This window comes from Anoplopoma fimbria, chromosome 6, assembly GCF_027596085.1.
Source record: "Anoplopoma fimbria isolate UVic2021 breed Golden Eagle Sablefish chromosome 6, Afim_UVic_2022, whole genome shotgun sequence".
NCBI lineage: Eukaryota > Metazoa > Chordata > Actinopteri > Perciformes > Anoplopomatidae > Anoplopoma > Anoplopoma fimbria.
In genome coordinates this window covers 6,517,451-6,541,366 of record NC_072454.1, presented here as the reverse complement: position 1 = coordinate 6,541,366, position 23,916 = coordinate 6,517,451, and the positions used below count along the sequence as shown (strand labels likewise).

At 39.1% G+C, this 23,916-nt stretch overlaps 2 protein-coding genes across 3 annotated transcripts; both read right to left on the bottom strand.

Annotated features, from left to right (window-relative positions):
* Nucleotides 1–10,813, bottom strand: znf365 (zinc finger protein 365). Of its 2 annotated transcripts, none has more exons than XM_054600310.1 (7): nt 10,729–10,813; nt 8,521–9,185; nt 7,806–8,115; nt 7,476–7,647; nt 6,789–6,835; nt 4,980–5,195; nt 1–1,188 (listed from the first exon to the last, which is right to left on the bottom strand). In XM_054600310.1, the coding sequence occupies exons 2-7, from the start codon at nt 9,173–9,175 to the stop codon at nt 1,146–1,148; spliced, it is 1,443 nt and encodes a 480-aa protein (XP_054456285.1). In that variant the 5' UTR covers nt 9,176–9,185; nt 10,729–10,813; the 3' UTR covers nt 1–1,145. The 2 variants fall into 2 exon arrangements, with proteins under 2 accessions (XP_054456285.1, XP_054456286.1); XM_054600311.1 differs by lacking the exon at nt 1–1,188 and adding an exon at nt 5,382–5,403 and having other exon boundaries at nt 5,016–5,195.
* A 243-nt stretch (nt 10,814–11,056) lies between these two features.
* Nucleotides 11,057–21,398, bottom strand: sult6b1 (sulfotransferase family, cytosolic, 6b, member 1). Its single transcript, XM_054600608.1, has 7 exons — nt 21,299–21,398; nt 16,692–16,804; nt 15,596–15,685; nt 15,218–15,344; nt 12,460–12,554; nt 12,153–12,309; nt 11,057–11,823 (listed from the first exon to the last, which is right to left on the bottom strand). Exons 1-7 carry the CDS (start codon nt 21,381–21,383, stop codon nt 11,696–11,698), a joined length of 795 nt encoding a protein of 264 aa, XP_054456583.1. The 5' UTR covers nt 21,384–21,398; the 3' UTR covers nt 11,057–11,695.
* Nucleotides 21,399–23,916: the final 2,518 nt, after the last annotated feature.

Below are 23,916 nucleotides of genomic sequence, written 5' to 3'. Positions count from 1 at the left end.
ATGTTTGTTCTTTAATCTTCGATGGTTACCACACGGACCGACACATTTTCAACATAAAAAGTATTCCAGTTCTTCACAGTATTGCATTTTGCACAGTGTTATACAGACGACAGAGTTTTTCAGTGAAGGCACAAAACTAGAGATCACTTCTGCAAAAAGGAAATCCCTACAGACAGACATGATGAACTAAATTAGGATATCAAACTTGGCGCAGAAAACAGATTTTTACACAACATAAAACTAACTTTAATCTCTACCGACGAGAAAGGTAGTAGTGTCATAATCAAACTAACACTGCAGTTAGAATACTTGTTCGGTTATGTTTTTCAACCACTTTTTTCTCTCTCTCTATATTTCAGAGCACATTTTTCTCCTAAAAACATTCCAAAACACAGAAGTAATCACATTTATTTTCCAGACTTTTCCAAACCTGTGCATGAACCCTGCTGATTGTCCAGTTTAACAACACTCCCTTCATATGAAATCCAACCGCTCCAAGCTTAAGTGCTCTTTGTTGGTTTAGTGCAACTGTCCTTCAAATACTGTACCATTAAAATAGACCTCGCTCTGCTATAAAAGTACACATAGTAGTACAAGATAACAGTATAAGTACTTTGCTTTTTTTTGCTACATATGAAGCATGCTTTCACGGTAACACAATAGCTACATATGTAGTAGTAGTAGTAGTAGTAGTAGTAGTAGTAGTTGTAGTAGTAGTAGTTGTAGGGCTGCCTCATGCATCTTCCACCACCTTTTTAATGACACAACAGGAATAAGTACAAACTTGAAGTACTGCACACACTCCTCCACACACACATCTTTCTAGTTATACTGCTGTTTGCATAAAAAAACCCCACAACTCCAGTTTTAGGGATTATTAAAGGTTTAACCAGACTAAAACAATTCAGACTAAGATCAGGTTGTGTTAAAAGAAACGCTGAAATCAGAGATCAGTTCATGCACTTATGCAAGAAAGTGCATGTAGGTTACAGTCGGCTTTCTCCAGCGGGCCAATCTCTCAAATGCTGTGTAAACCAGATACCTGGTTTCTTTAATCCGGAATGAGAGAAACCTGGTTTCCTCTGGAAGATTTCTCCTGGAGATTTCTCTACAATGTTTACAGGTCTGGTTTTCTAATCAGCCTGTTACATGACTGAAGTCTGCAGACAGGAAACGGTAACATCAGATCTGATGGATGAAAGATGTCATTACACAGAGCGATGCATTCTCTCTGTATGCAAACAACATCAATCTGAAATCTGAATCAAACTTGGTTTGATAAACTGGTGAAAAAAAAAGTACATAATTTGGCTTAAGAAATTGGCAACTTCCAATAAATAAAAATGAATGATTGACACAACTCCTTGTCAGTTATTAAAAGAAAAGGCTGCAGGCAATCATCCACGATCCGAGATTGAAGACTTTTCATGATGTTATTATTGCCAATTAGAATTTAAATAAGATAAACCAGCAAATAAAAACACCAGAAGAGAGTCTGAGAGACATAACTTATCAGCAGAGGAACACTACATCATGACTTATTCACCAAACATCATTTCAGGAATATTAAGACCTTTCAAGGACAGGAAATAAATAAATGTGATTCATGTTTGTGAGCCAGAGAAAAAGTTCTACCAAGTTAAAGTACTGTAGGACTACTACTTCCACTGGACGACACATTATAGCTTTGTATACAAAATATCTATTAACACCGTCAACAAAACCTAAACCAACGACAGCAAAGATACATTTTACACCGAATACCGTCTTTAACATTTACATTCTTATCATTGGATGAGTGCAAAAATAACCTGTAAAACGGATCGTACAGAATGATGCAGGGAGAAGGAATGATTCGTTTAGTTTACTGCAAATAACTGTATGCATTCACGGAACTGTAAGTCACTTTGGATGAAAGCGTTGATACGACGTCATTCATTTGTGATCAGAGAATCTCCACCCGTTTCTGTGTGAATGAGCGCGAGTTTAAGCACCCGCACGGCGAGACAAAAAGTCAGGTCTTAAAACACGGCACCTCTTCAGTGTGAGCTAAACGTTAACTCAAGAGTACATTCAGTATATGTGTGGTGTCTTCCAGACGTGGGTCAAACTGTACCGGCATGTTCATGGCTAGTTTTGGAGGAGGAAAAAAATGCAATTTCCCAACAGCCTTTAGCTCAAAGACTGGAACACAAGACTGCCTTTATTCTATGTTTTTGTTTTTTTGCAACAAATCCCATAAGAAGACCAAAACCAACATCATGTTTGTTCCTTATTACTTTCTGACTTCCTGTCTGTGGATCTCAGCTCCAACTCATTGGTTCCTACTGAAGACAGAAATATTTAAAAGCACAAGTTTTCACTTTTGATGGAGCTCTCAGGTCTTTATGCTTCACATCTGGCAATGATGATGAAAACCTTTCAAAAAAGTTTTACTTTAAAAAGGAAGGTGAAATATTCTACAATACAAAACAAAAAGTGGGTAAACTTGAGACAACAGATTGATGGGTGTGATTGGCTACAAAGGACCACGACTGCCAGAAAATTAAAAAATATCACAATGAAGTATTTACAAAATCAACATATCTAACTTTTCTCTCTATGTACAACTATCAGACAGTATCTGAACTGGTCCTAATGCAGTGAACATCACCCTCTTCAAAACAAAAAAAAGCCAAGAACTAGATGCGGTTTATTTGACCCAGGTCTGGTGTCATCAAACTCCTGTCTGTGCTTTACAAACCAAATAAGACGGTTCTTAAATATGCACTTGATGGCTACAAAAGTCAGCACCCTCGCAAGTTTTGTAGAAGACATGGAAATAAAGACCTTTATTGATCTCGTCTACATTGTAGAGCTTAGTCTTATTATTGTAGGTATGATCCAAAAAAAGAAAAAAAAAAAAGTTTGTACACGCAGCTTAGCTTACAATTTACTTTCAAACTGTATGTTTTTCATCACTATCTAAGATAACAAGCTCGGTATGATAACTATCCCAAAATCCAACAAAGAAATACCACACAGTGGATGTTTGTAACCTGTAACAACACAAGCTGACTAAGTATGAAATGCTCCTTGGCCTTGGAAGTAACTGGACTGTAGGTTATAGGTTGTGAGCTAGCCGACATGCTAATATTCGCAGTTCATATTAGAAGACAGTGTTTAATCTAATGCATAAGCTTTTGCATCATCCAAACTCTTTATAAAACGCAGCATCTCCTTTGCTACAGCCTCGTGTGTGGAGAACTTCAGCGCTATAATTTAGCTCTAAAAGCACAGACAGAGATCAGATAACTGGACTGATGGGCAGTTTGTTGTCGGAACCAGTCCGGGTCATAAAGGTTCCACCAGAGGAGAGGACGCGTCATCAACGCCACCGAGAACTATTCATCCTCATTCCACCTTCTTTAGAAATCAACAACTTCAACCACAACTCAGTAGATGAATACAAAAGCATATTTTTACCTGAAATTTCTCTAAAATACAGAGGATTCAGAATGTAAGTGTCACTAAATACAGAGATTAAGAGTGCAATAAATACTGCGATTTGTGCTGACAAAAAAATCTAGAAACTGTCATTAATTTATATGTTTGAATACTGAAAGTGTACCCACTCGTATATAACACTTCCTAATGGTCTATTTCAGTATGATAATCTATGGAAAAGTACAAAATATTCAATAACACAGTGCTGGGAATAAAATATCTTCACAATTTAGTATTATGTACTTGTATACAATGTGATGTCAGTGTGGTCATGCAGTTATAATAGTTATTGCATTACATCCATTACCCTGTTACACAGTAATAGTTACTGTGATGTGTGTTTTCTATGTATGTATTCACTCATTAGGGATCAGACTGTCCAAAGCCAAGCAGCTGATGTTTATAAAAAGAGGTTTTGATTTATACTTAATGGTAATGTTTCTTATTTTCTATGATTTTCTTAGTTTGATTTATAAAAAAATACTTTCACTATATAAATTGTGTCATTTAGGAGAAGCAACGGTTTCCAATGAAGCTAGCTTACATTTCATGTAATATATGTCACATTATTTTTTACATTATACCTAAAATAAAGTACATAAAGTAAAATTAATATTTGTTTCGGGTAATGGTCGATCAGATTGATAACATTTGGAAGAGAAATACATATTGTGGCCCCTTTCTCAAACTAGTTGTTTTTTTAAAAAAGAAATCCTTGCATAGATCCTGTTCAATGTATTCAGGAAAGTCACTTACATTTTGTCCAAATTTGCAAACATTACTGTGTCAAAACAATATTTTAAAAAAACAACTATCGTCAGGTTAGAGATTTCATCCAAAAAAGCTAAAAGTTTATAAAGCGTTAGAGACCAGTCTGCACCCTTCTAGTTGAAAAGGAGCATCAGGACAGACTTAATTACATTTAGCAAAGTGTTTATATATATAATAACCTGGCCACATACTGCAAATAAATAGGGGGCAGCATTTTGCCTCTTAAAGGTCCATGCAATTTGAATTTACAGTCATCAGTTATATTAAAAAAAGGCAACTAATACCAGCCCTACTGCTGGTAATAGTTGCCTTTTTGCCGAGACCAAATCCAAAGAGGCAGAAACAGGAAAACATATTTTCATAGTTTCATACTCCCCGATATCAGTAGATATCTCTGTAACATTATACACAAACATCTTTGACATATTGTCAAAACTGTAACCTCTTCACATTCTGTTGATAATGTAAGCATTTACTTTCAAAATACTTTGAACTAACTGGCCAGATATTACACATTGCATCTTTAAATGAAGAATTATACTAAAGGAGGGATCACCTTATCTTAAGTTAAGATCAACTGCTCCAGAGAACCGTGATGTGACCGTGACCTTTCTGTACTTTTCCATAGGTTAACACACTGGAATAAAGACCTTGTTAAATAAAGTTTTACCCGCTGACGGCCCCTCTCCCCTGGTGATTCTCTACAGTTCTACGCCTCGTACCCGGCGGATCGGCGGCGCTGGTGGTTCCAGATGTCGTCTCTGTGTTCGGGTCGGCAGAACAGCCTGGACGACTGGGCCAGACGCTCGCGGTGCTCCCGCTCACGGTCTCGCTCCCCGCCGCCCGGTTTGGAGAACAGAGGATGGCCGCCGAACTGCGAGGAGGAGTGGGTTCTGTTGTCGTGGAGACCGGACGAGGACAGCTGACCTCCCGCCGACCTGGAAATGTCATATATGAGCAAATGAAGACAGGAAGTGTGAGGGTTGTTGGAAAAGTAAACAGGATAATTTATTTAATTTTATTAAAGATACAGAAAGAGTTCAAATCTCAATTTCAAATGAGTGTCTGTATTATTAATATTTTTGATATTATTCTATGTTTTTATTGTAGAAATCAATACTTACAACATGTGACATGAAGACAAAACTAAAAAGGATGAAATAAAAGTGATGATTTTATGATAATGCTTTCATATTTATTGTTTATTACAGAGCCTTTAGGCAATATTTTTACATTAACAATTTCAATTTCAAGAAAATCTGGAAAACAAAAGGTGAATTAATGCATGTTGTATGCCATAATTGTAAAAAAAGAAGAGGAAAAATGTGATGAATATGTTTTTTTAAAAGAAAAAGCTGGTGTTCATTATGAACAGGTGACTGATGTCAACACACACACTCTCATACTCTCAGCAGCACACAGACAGACATGTTTAGCGATGAATTAAACATGACGGCAACACAGAAATCTGACCGACGACACAAATGTCCTCATGAATGATTAAAGCAGAAGCTCGGTCACCTTTTGGCTTCGATTCAGACCAACACCAGGCACAGTTTATCTGCACTGTTAGAGGAGGGTTCAAGCCTTTTTACAGTGTGACAACTTGTACTTTTTATGTCTCAAAGCAGGTCCCTTCAAAAACTTGAGTGACTAATAAAAACCCTGCAGAGAATTTCCTTGTGTGAAGCTAATAATGGTGATGGATAAATCTTAAAAAAACACCTAGAGAACCTAAAATAGATTTCTAAGCCGAAATTTGTCCACAAATAACCATTTTTTGTAACAGAGGAACTCAAACTGAGCTGTTGTTTTTGAAAGACTGCATGAGGCCGTGATAAGGACTTATATTTGTACCATCTACTATTGTCTCCCAAACACAGAACATTCATTGTGGTGACGTTTACACCTAAAGAGAACCCAACCTAACATGATAGCTTCTGCCATTTTGGAGATTAGTGCAGTCTAGATACTTTGCAGTTAATTGATTGTACTTGTATAGCGCTTTTCTAGTCTTCCGACCACTCAAAGCGCTTTGACATTACCAATCAATCACCCATTCACACCCATTCATACACTGATGACAGGGGCTACCATGCAAGGTGCCACCTGCACATCAGAACCCTAACTAACATTCATACATACATACACCACAGGAACAGCCTGCGGGAGCAATTTGGGGTTAAGTGTCTTGCCCAAGGACACATCGGCATGGACTGCCGGAGCCAGGGATCGAACCGCCGATCCTCTGATTGGAGGACGACCCTGCTCTCCACTGAGCCACAGCCGCCAGTTGATAAGTGGCACCAATTTTAATGGAGGCCCACAGTGTTCATTATAAATCATATGAATAAACACGTAATAGATATGTAATATGACAGTTAAACTGTAAAATGAATCCCATAAAACGTTTAAGCTCAGCTAAATATTATGAGATTTATTGTTTAACACTCCCAGAGTTTATTGCAGTAGGCCTATGTTCTAGTTACAGGGTTGTAAAACCTCATACGAGCCAATGTGGAGGTACTCACCTGCTTTTAGTGATTCTGTGAGGCCCATTATCAGTTGGCTGCTGGTACTGATGGGGATATAAAGAAGGTCAAAGGTTAAGTTTCTCACGACAGCAGTCAGCGAGCATGAAGCAAACACAAGCAGATGTTAGCAATTAAATTAAGGATTAATTCAGTGATTTTAAGTCTGTGTTTGTTTGGGTTTATGACTTAATAACTCTGCGGCGGCGGGAAAAAAAAAAATCATATGTAATAAAATATAATGTACTATCAGGAAAAAGTACTTTAACCCTCAAAAGTAAAAGTATTCATGCTAAACGGACCATGTCAATGTTATATTAACAGTTACTGGTAGTATTTATTTGTTGATCCTTTAATTACCGACAGCATGTTTATGTTGTAGCTTGTTGAATTAGGGACATTTCTTACTACTATTATATTGTTTGATAGTCAGTAATAATGCATCATATTTTAATAAGTTAATACTACATTTTGTTAGAAATCCTAAAGCCCTTGCACACACAAAAAACACCAAACTTTCACCTGACTAGAGGTTTAATCAGCCAGGTTAATTGAAAACACCTGTTTTGCTTTACTAAACAGAATGGAGTAAAAAATACAATATCTCCCTCTGAAATGTAGTGGAATAAGGGTGTAAAGTAGCATAACATGGATATACTTAAGTATAGTACTTCTACACTGTTGTACCTTGTAGTGGTTGCACTGCTGCGGGCTGCCGTTGACCTGGTAATACTCCACCAGTCTCTCGGCCATAGCGATGCGTCCCAGCAGATTCTCGATGAAGCGCTGGATTCTGACTTTCCCGCACGTCTCCTGTCTCGCCGCCGCTTCCAGAAATTTCTGGATGGTTATCACCTCCCTGTGAAACAAAAAACATATTTAAGTATAGCACTTTAATAGCTGTGCTTTTCATCTCCGGCTGGTCCAGAGCGCAGTTCATGTCATGTCATAAATCAGTAATCTCCTTATACCAATAATATGTGCAGTAGGACTCCCCATCATCTGTTTCCTGCTTACCTCTCTCGACGTTCCAGCTCGTTCTCGGAGGCGTTGAGCTGCTCCCTCAGCGCGGCGATCACCATAACAGCCACGTCCACCTGCCGGCTCAGCGACCTCTCCCTGTCAGCGACCTCCTGCCTCTCCTGGGCCAGGTGCTGCGAGTGAGCGCGCTCACACAGGAGCTCCGTGTCGGTCTGGGCGAGCTCCGTGCTCACCTTGGCGAGTCGGCGCTGCATGGTGCTGTCGGCCGCCCGAAGGATCCTGGCCAGCCGTCGACGCACTGCGGCCGAGGCTGCTGCCGTCTCCAAACCGGAGTAGGAGTTCTGCTCTGGTGGTGACAGTGAAGGAGACGAGTTACTCGCGGCTGTAGCCATGACTACTGTTTGATACTCTAATCATGATTATTGATCTCTGGACCACCACTAATCTATGTTGGAGGTGTCCCAGAATACAGTTTCAGTGGCATTTGCCTTCCAAACAGAGACTGTTGGTATGTAATAATCCAAAATAAGCAGGATACACTGACATTGAATTAATCTACATCTTCTGATTGCATGCATTAAACAGGGTTATTGATCAGTATGCATTCATTTTTTTCACAATTAGTTCAAAATCCTGCTTCATCATGATGAACTTCAGTGTCTCTGAAGCAGCCAGCGTAGATTTCTGACACTCCGTCTATAAATATAACTCTGCTCCAAAAAGTACAGTAAGAAAGTAAACCTGAACGCACCGACCAGGTCCAGGTCTAAGTCCAGTTCCGGGTCTGGTTGGGCGCCAAGAGGAGCTGAAGGAGGGAACTGGAGGTGGTGGTGGTTGAGGTGATGGTGGCATATGTTTGCCTTTTTTATATCCTCCTCATTTCTACCTCCATCTCTTTCTTCACCTTCGTCGTCATCCTCATCATCTTCGTCTTCTGACCCGAATTCCTCTTCGTCGTCGTCGTCGTCATCATCATCGTCGTCCTCCTCCTCCTCCTCAGCCTGCGTCCCCACCCCGACACTCTGGGTGCGTCTCCTCACTGATTTGTAGGAGTGTGGGTACCCGCTGTCCCTGCTGTCACTGAGGGAGCGGACGTGGGGTGGCCTCCACGCGCTCTGCTGGCCCCTGCGGGTCGGGAGGCTCATGTCGTGCCAGGGGATAGCCGCCGTCAACGGGTCGGGGAGTTTGCCAGTGATGCTGAAGCCGCCGGTGGTCACGTCCGGCGAGCGGTAGGAGTGGCGGTACTCCAGGTGGGCGCGGAGCGAGGCCAGGCTGCGGAAGCGCTCCTGCTCGCCACAGCGGGGGCAGCGGAAGGGGAGGTCGCAGGAGGTGCTGGTGCCACAGGGCTGGACGCTCCTCTCCAAGAGGAAAGAGCCAGAACCTCTGGAACACAACTTCTGCTGCATCACTCTACAGCTGGAATACAGAGGAGAAGAAACAAATTACTCAATAAAGCAATTATAAAAAGAAAAATGTGAATGAATATCTTTGAGTTTTTCACTTTTGTTTTGGACAAAAAAGTAATTTAATCATATTTTCTTGAGCTCTCAGAATTGACATTTAAGTGATATTTTGAAGACTAAAGAATTAATTGATTATTCAGCAAATAACAAAAAGAAATTGTCAATGAACTGGAATATAATTGCCAATTATTTGATGATGGAGTAATCGTGTTAGTGATTCATCAATCAAAGACGGCAAATATGTCCTAGTTTCATTCTCCTCATTTTAAAGATTCGCTGCCATTGATTGAATTATGAGAGAATTTGCTGAATATTTGTGTTTTTTTGGATGTTGGTCCGACATGACTAGAAATTTGATGACAACAACACTGAGCATTTTTTCATTATTCACAGCCTTTCTCGACTATATTATTTATTGATTTATCCGGAAAAATAACACACTATTGAACAAGAATGGAAACTATCTTGGTTGAAGCCCTAAAACTACACAACATTACCGATTATAATCTAATTAAATGGTACCAATCAAACCAGAACAGTTTAAGTAAAAACTGGATGATATATTAAACAAGAAACATTACAGCAACCAAAACAGCCTTATCGGATATCAATGTAGTGGGTGAAAACAACTCTAGTTTATCCATCAGTCTTGATAATAACAGATTGAACGAGGGCTTTCATATTTATAATACATGTATCTTTTTCAACAAGTCTTTCAATACAGTTGAAATAATAACGGTGGTAAAATGCCATTATCACCAAACACTATTTAAGTTAAGAGGAGAATAAATCAAACAAGAACTGATTAAAAAGACTAAAAACATGCAGAATCCACTGTTATTCACTGGAAACTGGACATTTAGCATCAAAATGTGTGCAGATTTTAATAGAAACAGGTGCACAGTAATGCACAATGTTAGTGTGGTTAGTGTGGGGTCAAGCATTGGAAGTGGGTCAGGGAATATCATTGAACATATGTGACATAAAGCTCTTTAATCTGACCCCTGAGCAGGCTGCAGAAGGCCCAAATAATTAAGACATTAATGGACAAATTCAAAAATTAAAGTTCCAACAGTAATTTTTCCCGTCATGCAACAGCAACGGCTGATTACAAACGTTCGAACGGTTGGTGTGCAAGAGCTTATAGCCGTTAATTATTTAAAAAAAAAAAAAAAAAAAAAAGTGCCGTCGCGTAGCAACACATTGACAGGTGTCATTCCACAACGAGGACCGCTTGGATGTCAGCAGGTGTTTTCCTCACACAAATAAAACACACCTAGAAATAAATATAAATATATATATCCTATATATATATATATATATTTTTTATATATATATATATATATTTATTTAGCAGCATTAGCAGTTAGCAACCTGGCTGTTAGCTCGCTAGCTAACAGGAAACAATCGCAGAATCATCGCTACACCCCAAAAAAAAACGTGACGTCACGCACTTTAGAAGGTGCAACGGCTGATTTTTGAAATAAACGTCTGACCGTTAGTGTCTGGAGGTGGCATGTCGCAGACGGAGACCCGACATGAGCCCGCATGATGTCATTCACTTAGCAACGGATCAATGGCAACGCAAATTCCTGCTTGGCCCCTTTCAAAATAAAACACCTTAATATCTTAAACATCTTCATTCATGAGTTGACAATAATCACATGATAATGAGATGCAGTCAAATAAATGGAGATAATATAAGTGATCTGGAAAAGAGTTTTATTTTCATTGTATTATTTTGATCATGTACAGTGTTATGTAGTTACATACAGCACAAACAGTGATTTAAGCATAATTATAATACCCAATAATCTCATTACAGTAAAGTCTCAAAACCATAGTTTGACAACCAGAGTTTGTGTTTACATAGCCCTGTATTCAGGTAGCTGCCAGTATGAAAGATAATGAAACTGTATGAAAGATAATGAAACTGTTATCGGTTAAAATGAGGTGTCATCGGTAAATAAAACAACTTGGGACTTAACATTCATGTGCTTCAGATCTTAGTGATGGCGTTATTTGGGCAGAAAATCACAAACCACAAATCAAACAAGTAAATCTGCAACAAACTATGCAGGAAAACACCAAGTCGTCGTTAAAAACAAAACCAAAATCAACTTTCTCTTCATCGAAATGTCATTGATTGGGTTCTATAATGTGTCTTGATGACAATTTGTTGAATTTGTATGTTATTATAGCATTTTTAAAATATGATTCAGACGGCACTGCTGCCAGTGCTTTTCTTTTTCTTGGACTTGGGAGCACTGAAGTTTAAAACTAGGGGACTTTTTGGCCCTGAACTGCCTCCAAATAACCTCCAAAAACCAGGTGAAGCAGCATCTGTGCACAGCCTGAGAGGGAGGTCTGTCTGGCTCAGCTCAGGGCCGAAAAGTCCCACAAAGCTCTTCTTCTACAACCTTTTCCTCCCTCTTTCCCCTTCTTTTCTTCTTCTCTTTCCTTCTACTGACAATGCAGTTGGTAGTTGAGTTTGGCTCCCAGCCTGGTTCCTGCCAGGTGTTTGTTGAAGGCGTCATCCATCTCTTTGCTCTGCTCAGGTGTGAAGTGGTTCTTCCAGTCACCGACCTCACCTGCCCAGGGACACAAACACAACACAGTTAAAAACCCTCTGATTTACCCCTTAAATTTCTTCTCAAAGCTTCAAAATAAGTAATAAATAATCTCTATTATATATCTGCACAAGTGAAGTTTAAACTAAAAAAATCACTTTTTGTTTACCATTTTTAAATGTTAAATAGTTATAGTAGTCAGTTGTGACCAAAAAGGTTACAAAGTTCTTTATTGAACTGAAAACAAGTCATTCTTGACTCCAGCATCTTCTCATCTCCAGGCTAGACTGTGCCTTTAGGTTTCAGTAAAAACATCACTCCAAAAGAAATATTTTGTTGTTTGAAAGCACCTTTTCTGAAGATGACGTTTCCCAGATTACCATGGGAGTCGGCGGAGCTCTTCTTCATCGCGTTGAAGGTGCTCCCCTCTGCGATCTGCTGCACCTGAGCCTCCGTCAGGCTGAAGCCAAAGAAGGTGGTGATCTGACGGATGCCCTCGCTCAGGTCCTACAGGACAGGAACCAGAAGCAGAGCCGTTTTAGACATACAACTCTAATTTGTTGGAACAAGTGGCTTTTGAACCTGTAAAAACAACAACATTATTCATTTTTTACATTCTTTAAAAGCTGCCATTCTCTCAGGCATTGTGTGTTCTACCTTTTTCAGCTCCTCATAGGTGACAATCATAACGTTGGGGTCGTCCATCCTCTTCTCCCAGGCCAGAGCGTGCTCAAAGTATGACCCCCAGGGAACTACACACACACACACACACACACACACACACACACACACACACACACACACACACACACACACACACACACACACACACACACACACACACACACACACACACACACACACACCACCATCAGATAACATTTAGTTGTTTGGATCAGTAAAATGTGACTTTCATATCTAAAATCTTTTCACTTTTTCAAATGAATCCTAACCCAGATATCTAGATGTATTTTCACATTTCTGTTCGTAGTGTGCAGTCGAAGCAATGACCCAAACACAGCATCCAGAGCGCCTTGACAAATGCTCCGACATTATCTCTCAAGTACTGTACAATTATAAGGTAAAGTCAAGTCGAGTACTTGCAGTTCATGTCAGACTCGAATATTGTAATTTTTACTTCACTACATTAATTTACTGCAGTAACATTACTTTTCAGGTTAAGATTTTACATACAAAACATGTGATCAGTTAATAAAATATGATGCATTGTGATTGACTGTGATTGAACAGTATATGGAAGCAACTGAGGTCCTGGAAGTGTCAAAAAGAATATATATACGAACACTTAAATCTATGCAGAGAAGACATTATGTTGAGCTTTTCAGTCTAAAAGACCTTAAGGTCCTCTGAATAAGGTCCTTTGGTTTTCTGCATAGATTTAAGTGTGTTGATATCTATTCTACCACTTTTGAGACTGAGTACATTTTCCTGCAAAACTATTTTGACTTTTACTTGTAGAGGGATCAATTGCTATCTTTAATTCACTTCTGGATCCGAATTTCACCTCTAACACATCACCACAAATAGAAGAGATGTCAAAAAGTTATAAAGATGCACCATTTCATGCAGTCGGGTTGAAGTTTTAAAGTTCTTTTAGGGTGATTTTGTCAGTCAAAAGTAAAAAGCCAGGCAGAAAGTAATCTTCCATCCAAAGGGTTAGTCAGGGGAGCAGCAGTCCAAGAAGCAAGCAGGCAGTAACAAAGAACAACAGAGGATCTGGCAGAGTATGAACAGATGTGGGCCGGTTTACATGACGGCAGGGCTAATGGGGGAAGTGCAAACGGGCCAGGTAAGGTGATGGCAGTCGTAGGGGTTACTGCAGGACAGGAGGGAGATGACTGATGGCAGGCGAGAGAATGTAAAGCAGGATTTGTTTATCCAGCATTGTAAGTGGGAGTGTAAGTCGTTGGCAGTACAAACATGAACAATGCAGTTAACCTCTGTTCAGACCTGTAATCTGTGTAGGCGGTTATTTACAGTTACAGTGGTGGAGTTACACATCACAGTGATGTTGCAAAAACCGTACAGTACATTTTAATTTGATGCTGTTTTGTACTGTAGCGGCCATCAAGCTGGTACAGCACAACTGGTAATCAAAGTGACCACAATTATGTCTAACTTTAGTATAATTTATAGCGGTGAGTTATATAAATAAATCACCCCCGTACGGTTGTCACGAACCATCATGTTTACAGCACCAGGCTGTATGTTTATTTCTGCTGAATATTTGGGCATTTAACATGTGGTTCTGTGAGGATTGACTGGCTTTTTGGGAATCATTAGCTTAATTTTTCAGCCCCCGAGGTTGCCGTTTGATGGAGACATCTGCCTCACTGTGTTACTGGTTTAACCCAACATGTATCTACTGCTGCTTTACACTAAAAGCATTCAAGTGTTCAGGCCTTGATTGTGAAGCAGTCACTGGAAACGCGATGTATGGCTTTATTGTAAACAGCTAGCGCTCTAGAGATAGTTGAACTACTGCTGTTCATCTGAAAAAGTAGCTGCACAACAATCTGAGAGAGAGAAGAATGAATTCCAGACACAGGTGCGTCCTCTGTTAATAATTTTATTTAAGTAAACTGTTTAATGCAGGCTTTCGACCTTTGAGCTGTTATTAAACAGTTTTTAATGATGGGTACTTTTACCTCATGAAAGGATAACAAAACGTCATGGTATCAGTCAATGTACTGATAAACTGTACATTGTACAAACTTAGTCCTACTTGGATTCGAAACGAATCCAACATTTCCACAATGACCCTGCTTACTCAGCTCCACACAGTGTTTATCAGCCTATAAACACAGCAGAGCTGCAGGATCATAAAGCCAGGCTATGTCTGGCTTCATGATCGGTGGTCAGGAGGAATTATAATCAGAACGATCTCAAGCAACAAAACCTACAATATAAAGGATCCTCAAGTCAAATAAGATTAGACTGAGATCTTCATGAGGTCTCAGCTGGAAGATCTCAAGAAGAAGAAGAAGAAGAAGAAGAAGAAGAAGAAGAAGAAGAAGAAGAAGAAGAAGAAGAAGAAGAAGAAGAAGAAGAAAAGTAGCAATCTTCTCGCTGATGATCATGTTTCTTATGAAGGGTGGAGGCTTCATAAGATTGAAACTGTTTCCTAACCAGTTAAAAGTTCCTAAAAGTTACTTTAAAGTAAGATTTATTTAGTGTAAAAGCCCATTTTGACTACAACAGCAATTCAAAGTGTAATGCATTAGACTATATCAAAACACAATGAAGAGAAAACAAAAAGGAATGTCCTCTATAATAATCCATGAATGCCTGAACTGAAATGTGCTCTAATGAATCAAATGTGGCTGTAGATGTCCTTGGATCATGATAACATTGTGATAATCTGAAGGAGGACAGTGTCGTGTTGTTTTCTCACCGTCTCCACTCATGAATTGGGAGAAGAAGGATTCCCAGGACTGCCCGGATGGGAGGACCGGGTTGTTGTTGGAGAAATGATAGAAGGACACCAGAGTGTCTTTAGGGTTCCTGAAGATCACCAGCATCTGTGGAACACAAAGATAACACATAAATAAAACAAACATGTCAGTGCATTGAAGTGGTATTCTACAAAATAAGTCAAGAAATAAGACGACAGGAAAAAATATGGAAAGAACAGAAACTGAATGGACTTGAAATTCAAATATATTCTGAAGGGATTTTTATTGTAGTCATTGAAGGACCTCTTGTACTTTTATAAGTTGATGACATGAGGAGAATCAGTTATAAGTGTTGCTGCAGACGTTCTGAAACTTACTTTAGTTTTCTTCGCATGGAAGGAGGCCGGGATGTTGTCGGGGTGTAGGTGAGTCCCCAGAAACCTCGGGGAGGGAGTCTGATCCATGGCCTGAGGGGAGAGCAGGACCGGGGAGAAAGGGGGAGTCAACTTCATCCATTAAAACCAACAAGTGTGTGCTAATTTTCAGCATGAGCCATTACATGTAACCAACAGAATCTGATTTATTTTCGTTTGTCAGTTCCCTCAAATAAGACTCAAAATAACTCTGATGTTGGGTTTAGTATGAGAAACTAAAACTACTGGGATAAGGAAAAATGGTTGTTGTTTTGAAGAGAAAGAGAAGAAAAAATTGCAACAAACATGAGAGTAATATCAACCTTCTCATGTAACTCTCGCAAATAAAGAGGATAAACATATTTTCCAATTGGTTTAAAACACTCCTTTAAGGTCTCCCTGCCATGTTGTTTCTCAGGATCTGTCTCAGATTAGTACAATTAACTACAGAGACGTCTCACTCTGTTTGACAATTAAGAACCGACAGATGGTTTTTGTATCTATATATATATATTTTTTAGAGGGAGCCTGCCAACAACTGAGGCTTTGTTGCTCTTGTGAATTTTTGAAATGTAGTTTTTTTTACTTTTGACCTAACAAAATGTCATTCAACACTGCTGTAATGGGATGTAGACAGAGGACATCTGGAAAAAGAAAATCATATTATAAGAAGCCATTAATCGTTTGATTGTTTGGTTTGTAAAAGAAGGTAGTGAGATCTGCTGTCACAATTACCCAGAGAAGTAACAATTTCATACGTTTGTTTTGTCCAACAGTCCAAACCTCAACATTATTACTAATACATAACAATTATTAACATCATTACAAGCAAAAGCCGCATGAAATCTTTCAACATGAAAAGTGACTTCAACCATCAAAATGGTCTCCTTTTATTTTCTGTATATCGACTAATTGATTAATGAACAAATGTTGGTTTCAGCTTTCCTTGTATGAAGTGTTCATCTGTTTTGGGAGCAGAAAGATCTTGATTTGTGAAGTAGCTAAAGGAGTGTTGAATGTAGTGGAGTGTAAGTAGAGCGTGGCATGAAAGGAAAAGTACCTTTAAGACCTCCGGTCCAAAAAACTCGATCAGCGGCGGCATCTTTGATTCCACGTTCGTCCCTGTGGCCTGTGAGATGATCTTCCTCACCACGCCCACCATCCAGTTAAAACCTGCACACACACACACACACACACACACACACACACACACACACACACACACACACGGTTCAAACATGTTGTAGAGTGAAGCTATGGTCAACGACATGACAGCAACATGCTTCAAGATACTCAAAACTGTAGATGAATTCAGGGAAATGTGAACGAAACAAGATGTTTTTGGTTTTAATATTCCACTTAAAAAAAAAAATTGATTGACCTCAAAACCTCAGCTCAAGTTTCGAAAACTCCAAACACATTCTCTGCTTTACACCCAGTTTGTAATTCAACGTGGCACTTTTTTCAGCTCATTGCACACGGATCTCTACTTAAGACTTGTTTGCTATTCCAAAACACTGCCATTCAAAATGCTTCACCCATGGATTAACAGGCTGATACATGTGCCACCTGGCCAAACAGCTTATAGCTTGAATGTCGACTCATCAATCAGAATAGAGACACTATAAAAAAGACCACAAGTGGGTGACTGTTTCAGAGTTGTTTTGCCACTTGTGTGTGTGTGTGTGTGAGAGTGGTTGTGTGAATTGTGTGTAGTTTTTTGACTAAATGAGTCCTGGTTTGGCGCTTTAGTAATCATAAAATAACAGTTACAATAGTGTATAAAACGTCCTGGATATGTGATCCCGGCACACGTTTTAGAAACAATTTAACTTTGCAGCTACTTGGTTGGACTCTGCAGCTGCTGCAGGTCATTTCTTTCATCTGTTTCACTTCTTCTCGTCTTTCTTTTGGCAGCGAGCCGGCACGTTAGTCTCCACATTCATTGCTTCCTCTGACAGATCCCGCTGTTACCAAATGGGTATGGATTGCAGTTAACAGGAGGGGAAACATCGGTACGGGTAATTTAAGGACTGGCTTATGACTTGCCTTCTCTGGGATTTGAGGCATTTCCTTTCACCGTTTGTAGTAGTAGGAGGACCACTACACAAACCTTTAGTGTACAAGGATTATTTTTAAGGAACATTTAAACTTTTGTATGTCTATTTCTAGCAGTTTCCCTATTGTATTCTATATTTTTCTGTGCAAAAAAACAAACTATTTCTCTAGTTCTACCTGTGCTGTGACCGTAGGTCTTTACACACTGCGGAAAATGTTTCAACAATCTGTCAGAGAAGTTAAGTCTTTGAGAGCAAAATTCCTCAACCTTCCTTTGGGTCACTTGAAAAGCAGAGAGGGTTGTGAAAGATTTCTAAAACATTGTTATATTTAATGGGCTTCTTTTCTCACTTCCATTAATCAATGCAGATGGTTTGTTTTAGTTTTCAGATATAGGTCTCTGAGATTCCTGCCTTCATGCTCAAATAAAAATGCAAATTAATGGAATTGGTTTTATGGCGCTGAAGGAAATGAATATTAACATGAATTAAAAATCAAAAAAAATTTTTTGTAGTAGATTTAAAAAATGGGAAAAGCTAAAGAGGCTAAAAATAGAGCTTTATATTCTGTGTAATTCTGTGTAATTCAATTGGGGCGCCCTTGAAAATGACACCTGGGGTGATTAATCATTTATTATTTTTAGAGGACAGACAGGGATGAGAAAAACCAGCTGTGTAGCCATGTGGTGCAACACACAAAGAGAAACCAGTGAGAACCCTATTACAGGCCTATAAACCTCCACAGGCCCTACATTTGAAGGTTGTGTTAATCCTCCACAATGTTGCTCCGTATATCACCAAGACGTCAGGAAGCCATTATCTGTGGCAGTCTGCTGGGTAGCACTGATTTAACCGCCTTCAACATCAAAAGGGGACGTTCAGCCATTTAAAAAGAGCCTCCAATTGGCTGTGCTGACGGGACTGTTACAGACCCATAGATAAGCTCTGCCATCCCCCCATGCGGGCCCCAAGCAAAACCGGCCCCTACACATGGAGACGAGGGCCGTGTGTGTGTAATCTAACATTCCTCCAAAGGTGATTAACAAGTCCCTCCTCGTGTCGTTGCTCCAACAGAGAGCTGGTGTCCCAAAAAAAAAAAAGCGTCTCAAAAGTAAACAGAAAAAAACTAAAAAAGAAAACATGTCACATTCCTTGAACGCACCGCGGCGACAGCAGGAATGTCACGCTTTTCTTCCACTGAAAAACCGCACTGAGCGCTTTGTGTTTTCAGGAGAGAGAAATTAGATGTGGTGTAACGTCCTGCTTTTTTAATATCAAAAATCATCACAACATTTACTCAGGTATTAGTGCACATCAATGCACTGCAGTACCCAGAATTCCTGCAATGTGATGTCAGTAAAGTGGCTTTTCAATTGTTAAAGGGCTCATGAGATGCTGTTGAGGACGCAGTTTTGAATATCTGTCCAAAATGAATAAAACAATTCAGTATTCTATATCTGCAGACCTCCAGCACCAACATTTGACCTGTTTTTGTTTTCTAAATCACCTCTAAGTTTATCACAGGGGTTCAGTGATTTAACAGAAAACCTCTAGTAAAAAAAAAGGCAAAGATTCAGGTCTGGACATGCGCAGGAAGTGACATGCGCTGACTTTACATCTGTGTTTTATTTATTCATCTTTTTGCCTTAAAACAAAGCCGTGTTTACTTATAACTACTCGTCTACAGTTACAGGCCGACTACTTGTGATCGGTTTATTACATTATATTACATTACAGTCATTTAACAGACGCTTTTATCCAAAGCGACTTACAGGAGGTTTATCTACAGAGTATTTTTTTTTCTCCTTATTTTATGACTTTATTAGAGGCTTGAAAATATACGGTGGCAGTGGTGGGAAGTTTCAAGTACATTTACGAGTACTTCACTTAAAGACAGTCTTGAGGTAGGTACTTGCACTTTACATGAGTTTTCCAATTTTCTTTATACTTCTACTCCACTAGATTTATCTGAACCAGAACCAGGTGCTATCAACCTTTTCTGTTCGTGATCTCTTACAAAAATCACCTGCTTGGAATGTTATCAGCTGATTAAGATGATGTGATCAGCCTCGTAGACATTCAGGTGACAGCTGTTTGAATCCCCTCTGGAACCAAAAGTCAACGCTGACACGTACTGCACTAAAGTTATGTATGTTAAATACTTATTTCAAACCAAACCATGGTCTTTCCCTGAACCTAACCAACTAGTTTTGTTGTCCAAACTTAAAGTTCATTCATTCATTCATTTTCTGTAACCTGCTTATCCAGTTAAGGGTCGCAGGGGTGCTGGAGCCGATATCAGCTGTCAATTCACATCGTAAAGCTAAGATGTCGTTTGGCCTGTTTGAAACACAAGAATGGCGGTGATGATGAACGCTGATTACGTCCATTCTATTGGCCGATAACATTCAAGCTGGGTGCACAAAAACATGTATAGGTGTGGTTCCTTTTGCTTTAATTGTACATTTAGTATTTTACACTGTTGTATCTACTTTTGCAATAATCTAAATACTTCTTCCACCACTGTAAGCTGCTTTACAATAAAATCAAAGATGAGAGGAAAGTCCATTCTCAGTCGTCTGGCAAACCCTTCAGTATTGTCTTATTATTTTAAGATTAACTCCGTCCTTGCCACAACCTGCACAGACTTGAAACTTGCTACAACTTTCAGTCACTAACATGTTAATAAAAGTGTCCCGTGTGAAACCAAAACTTAACGTTGAAGATACGCTTATTACGTAATTTAGCAACTCTACAGCCGCAGATATTGCTTCCTATTTTAGAATATAATAGGACTATATGGCTTTTGGCTTGTGCTCAAAGTTCCAAAAAAGCAGTTTAATGTTGGAACTACCGTAGTTCATAAGATGATATCTCCAAAACTGGGCAACTCACAGCAAAATAATCTAGATCGATAAATATCACAAGAAGTAAGAGGGAACATATGTATTTCTGTTTTTTGGGTGAACTGTGACTTTAATTCTGCTTTCGTACTGACATTTTAAGCATTTGTGGATTCAATTTGGCGTGACTAACAGTAGGTGGTTAACTGCATTAATTAAAACCGCATTTAACTAGAATGTTGAGGTACTTGTACTTTACTTGAGTATTTCCAATTTATGGTATTTTATACTCCTACTCCACTATATGTTTTTGATAACTTGATATACTTTGAGATTATTAATACGAAATATAATTAACAAATAAATGATGATGTTAAATTGTTAAATTAAAATGAGCTCCACCTTTGGAAGCTGCAACATTAAAGTTTGTGAACATAATAATGCAACAACAATAATAATCGGATATCATAATATATATTTTTATTCTGAAATGAGCCATTCTGCACAATGAGTACTTTCACTTGGGACTTGAAACAAAGTATTTCTACACATTTGTATTACTACTTTTACTTAAAGAAAACATCCAAATACTACCTCCACCACTGCTTAAGCCTAATAAAAAAAGAGAAGGTTTACTTTCACCTGTTTTACAATCATGAACATTACAAACAACCATCGGAAGGCAGGTCAAAGGTCAGAACTTTATTAATCATTAATAGAAATATAAGTAATACCATCTGATGGTTGTTACAGCTTATTAAACTCACCACATTTGGGATAAGCCACCAACATGAGATCTTCCTCTCTGGCCTCGATGTTCTCTAGAGCCTTCAAATGTTCCTCTGGGCACATGAGTCGTGGGTACAAAATCCCGTTGTATCTGTACAGCTTCTCCTCGTCCTTGACATCCTTTGCTGCCTGCATTTTGGACTGCACTTTGTCGACAAAGGTGTTGGTGCTCATCTTGATTCAGTAAAGCGATGGACTTGATTCAGCTTTAAAAAAGAAACACACACACACACAAAGTATAGAAGAGAAGCGGCTTTCTGTGCAGCTAAGCGTCCATCCACTGCTGCCCTGAGAGCGAGTGAGCACTGAGAAAGAGAGAGTGAGAGAAAGAGAGAGAGAGAAAGGGTGTGTGTAGCCGTAGTAAAAGGAGGAGGTGCCCGATGCCGCCTCCTTTTACTACACCACACAAACACACGCAGGAAAATGTGTGTATTTGTGAAAGAGTGAATGATGGTAGATGCCTGTACAATATCTACCAGATGGGAGGTACATGCTGACAGACTGTCTGCAGACCCCAAGTCACACACAAACACACACACACACATGCACACACACACACGACTAACTAGCTACTAAAGACCATATAATCATCATGTTATTTCACATTCTTCTGCAGGTCTAGTTTATTTGTGCAGCTCAGAATCACATTCACACTCTTTTTTTTTTAAGCTTTACAGGCGTTTACAGCAGCAGTTGCCAACCAGGCCCAATAAATCTCTGAAGAAGACGAGGAAAAACTCCCCAAGAAAAATAAGGATAGAAAAGGGAGAAAACTTGTTTTTTGAGTTTATTGTTGCCATTCCATAGATGTGAAGTACTTGCAAGAAAACAAATAATCAAAATTGAAGCAATAGAGGCCCTATTGCGGATCAAGCGCTAAAAACATTGCATCCTACATTACCCACAATGCAAATCGATAGCTTTTGCCTGGTGAACTCACACGGTCAACTGACTAGTACAACTCCTCAAGCAACCCAGTCTCCTTAACTACATTTATATAAAATAACCGTTCAAAAGTTTATAATAAAGTGTTATACTGATGTTTTCTTTCTTTCCTTCAATACTGGCTATTCAAACAGAGATTAAACTGTAAAATCCAGACATTAAATATACATTTGAATTGTTTAGGCGCCAAAAGGAGCTTTACATTTTTAGCCAATTCATACAATTCCAAAACTGTTAAGTTTAGAAATACTCAAATACACCTTTTTTGAAGAGGCGAACAAACACATTTATACCTCACATTAAACCCAAAACTGCATGAGATTTGTGCATGAAGTAAAGGGAGACTCATTGGCCCCCAGGGGACGCATTTTCATTCACAAGTCTAAAAGTGGGAGGTCGAGGGAGACTTGCGAATCCGGCCTTGCAGTTTTTGACCGATGGATTCATTAGGTCGTCTAGTTTCACATTATATTAATATATATATGATAGCTTGAAATCTGAGTCTTCTCTAATACAGTATTGTCGGCCGCGGGTCTCAGAGGGCTTTAGAAGGGCACAGATAAATCTTGTGCAGCTCATTGTCAGGTCACAGGAAGTCTGTCTCAGCAGAGTTGATTTCACTCCCTCCATCTGCCTTCGTACAGTGATGTTGAAAGGGAAAGGTCATCATTTGGTAATGGTCCATTGACTTTCTCTTCATTTCACAAGATAGTCAGTTAATGACATGAATCGTTCAGCATTGATGTCTGCTGGCGTGCTTTCCCTGTATTTATGTGTTGATCCTTGTTTGTGGTTCCAGTCTTTCCACTAGATGTTGATCCTGTGGAAGGGATTCGCTCCCATTCAGCCATCAGTGAGGTCAAAACACTGATGTTTGGCGATCAGGTCTGTCTCACAGCTGCTGCTCCCATTCATCTCAAAGGTGTTGAATGGGGTGTTCAGAGCTCTGAACAGTAAAGTTATTCATCACCAAACTGGGGAAACCACTATTTCATGGATCTGGCTTTGTGCACAAGGGCAATGTGTGCTGAAATGTAGACATGGGGACGAACATTTGGATATGTAGTGTATGAAAAAGATCTGTTGCTGAAAGCCGGGAAGTTGATAAAACAAAGCCAAGAACAGGAAACTGCCATAGATACTGACAGACATTTTGCTTACTCAGCTATAATGTGTTTTTTCCCTGTTAATGTATAATATCCTCTTAACATGATGAGCATGTTCTGTAAAATAAATCTGATTCTTTTTTATTTCAAGCATGCATAAGATAAAGGGAAATGATGTGAATTTTGCAACAAAGTGATGTTTTCCTTCCTTTTTTTATTCATTATATTTCTAACACAACTGTTCTGTTATTTCCTCTAAATGAATGTGTAAAACACACACGCATGTTTTTTTTACCTGGTGATTGTGATTTGAGTTTTGTAAGGACTCACAACACCGTTGAACGATCAGGACTCACTCGAATGTAGAGTTATGAAATAGTGTTGCGAGCCCAGAAATCTCATTTTCTGTAAATCCAACATGAAAGATCAACAAAACACAAAGTTTATATGTGCATGAATGAAATAATACTCAAGGCCAGATGCAAAATTTGACTGTTTTTTTGCTATTTATATGGCAAACCCTCCACGGAGACATAGAGGATAGG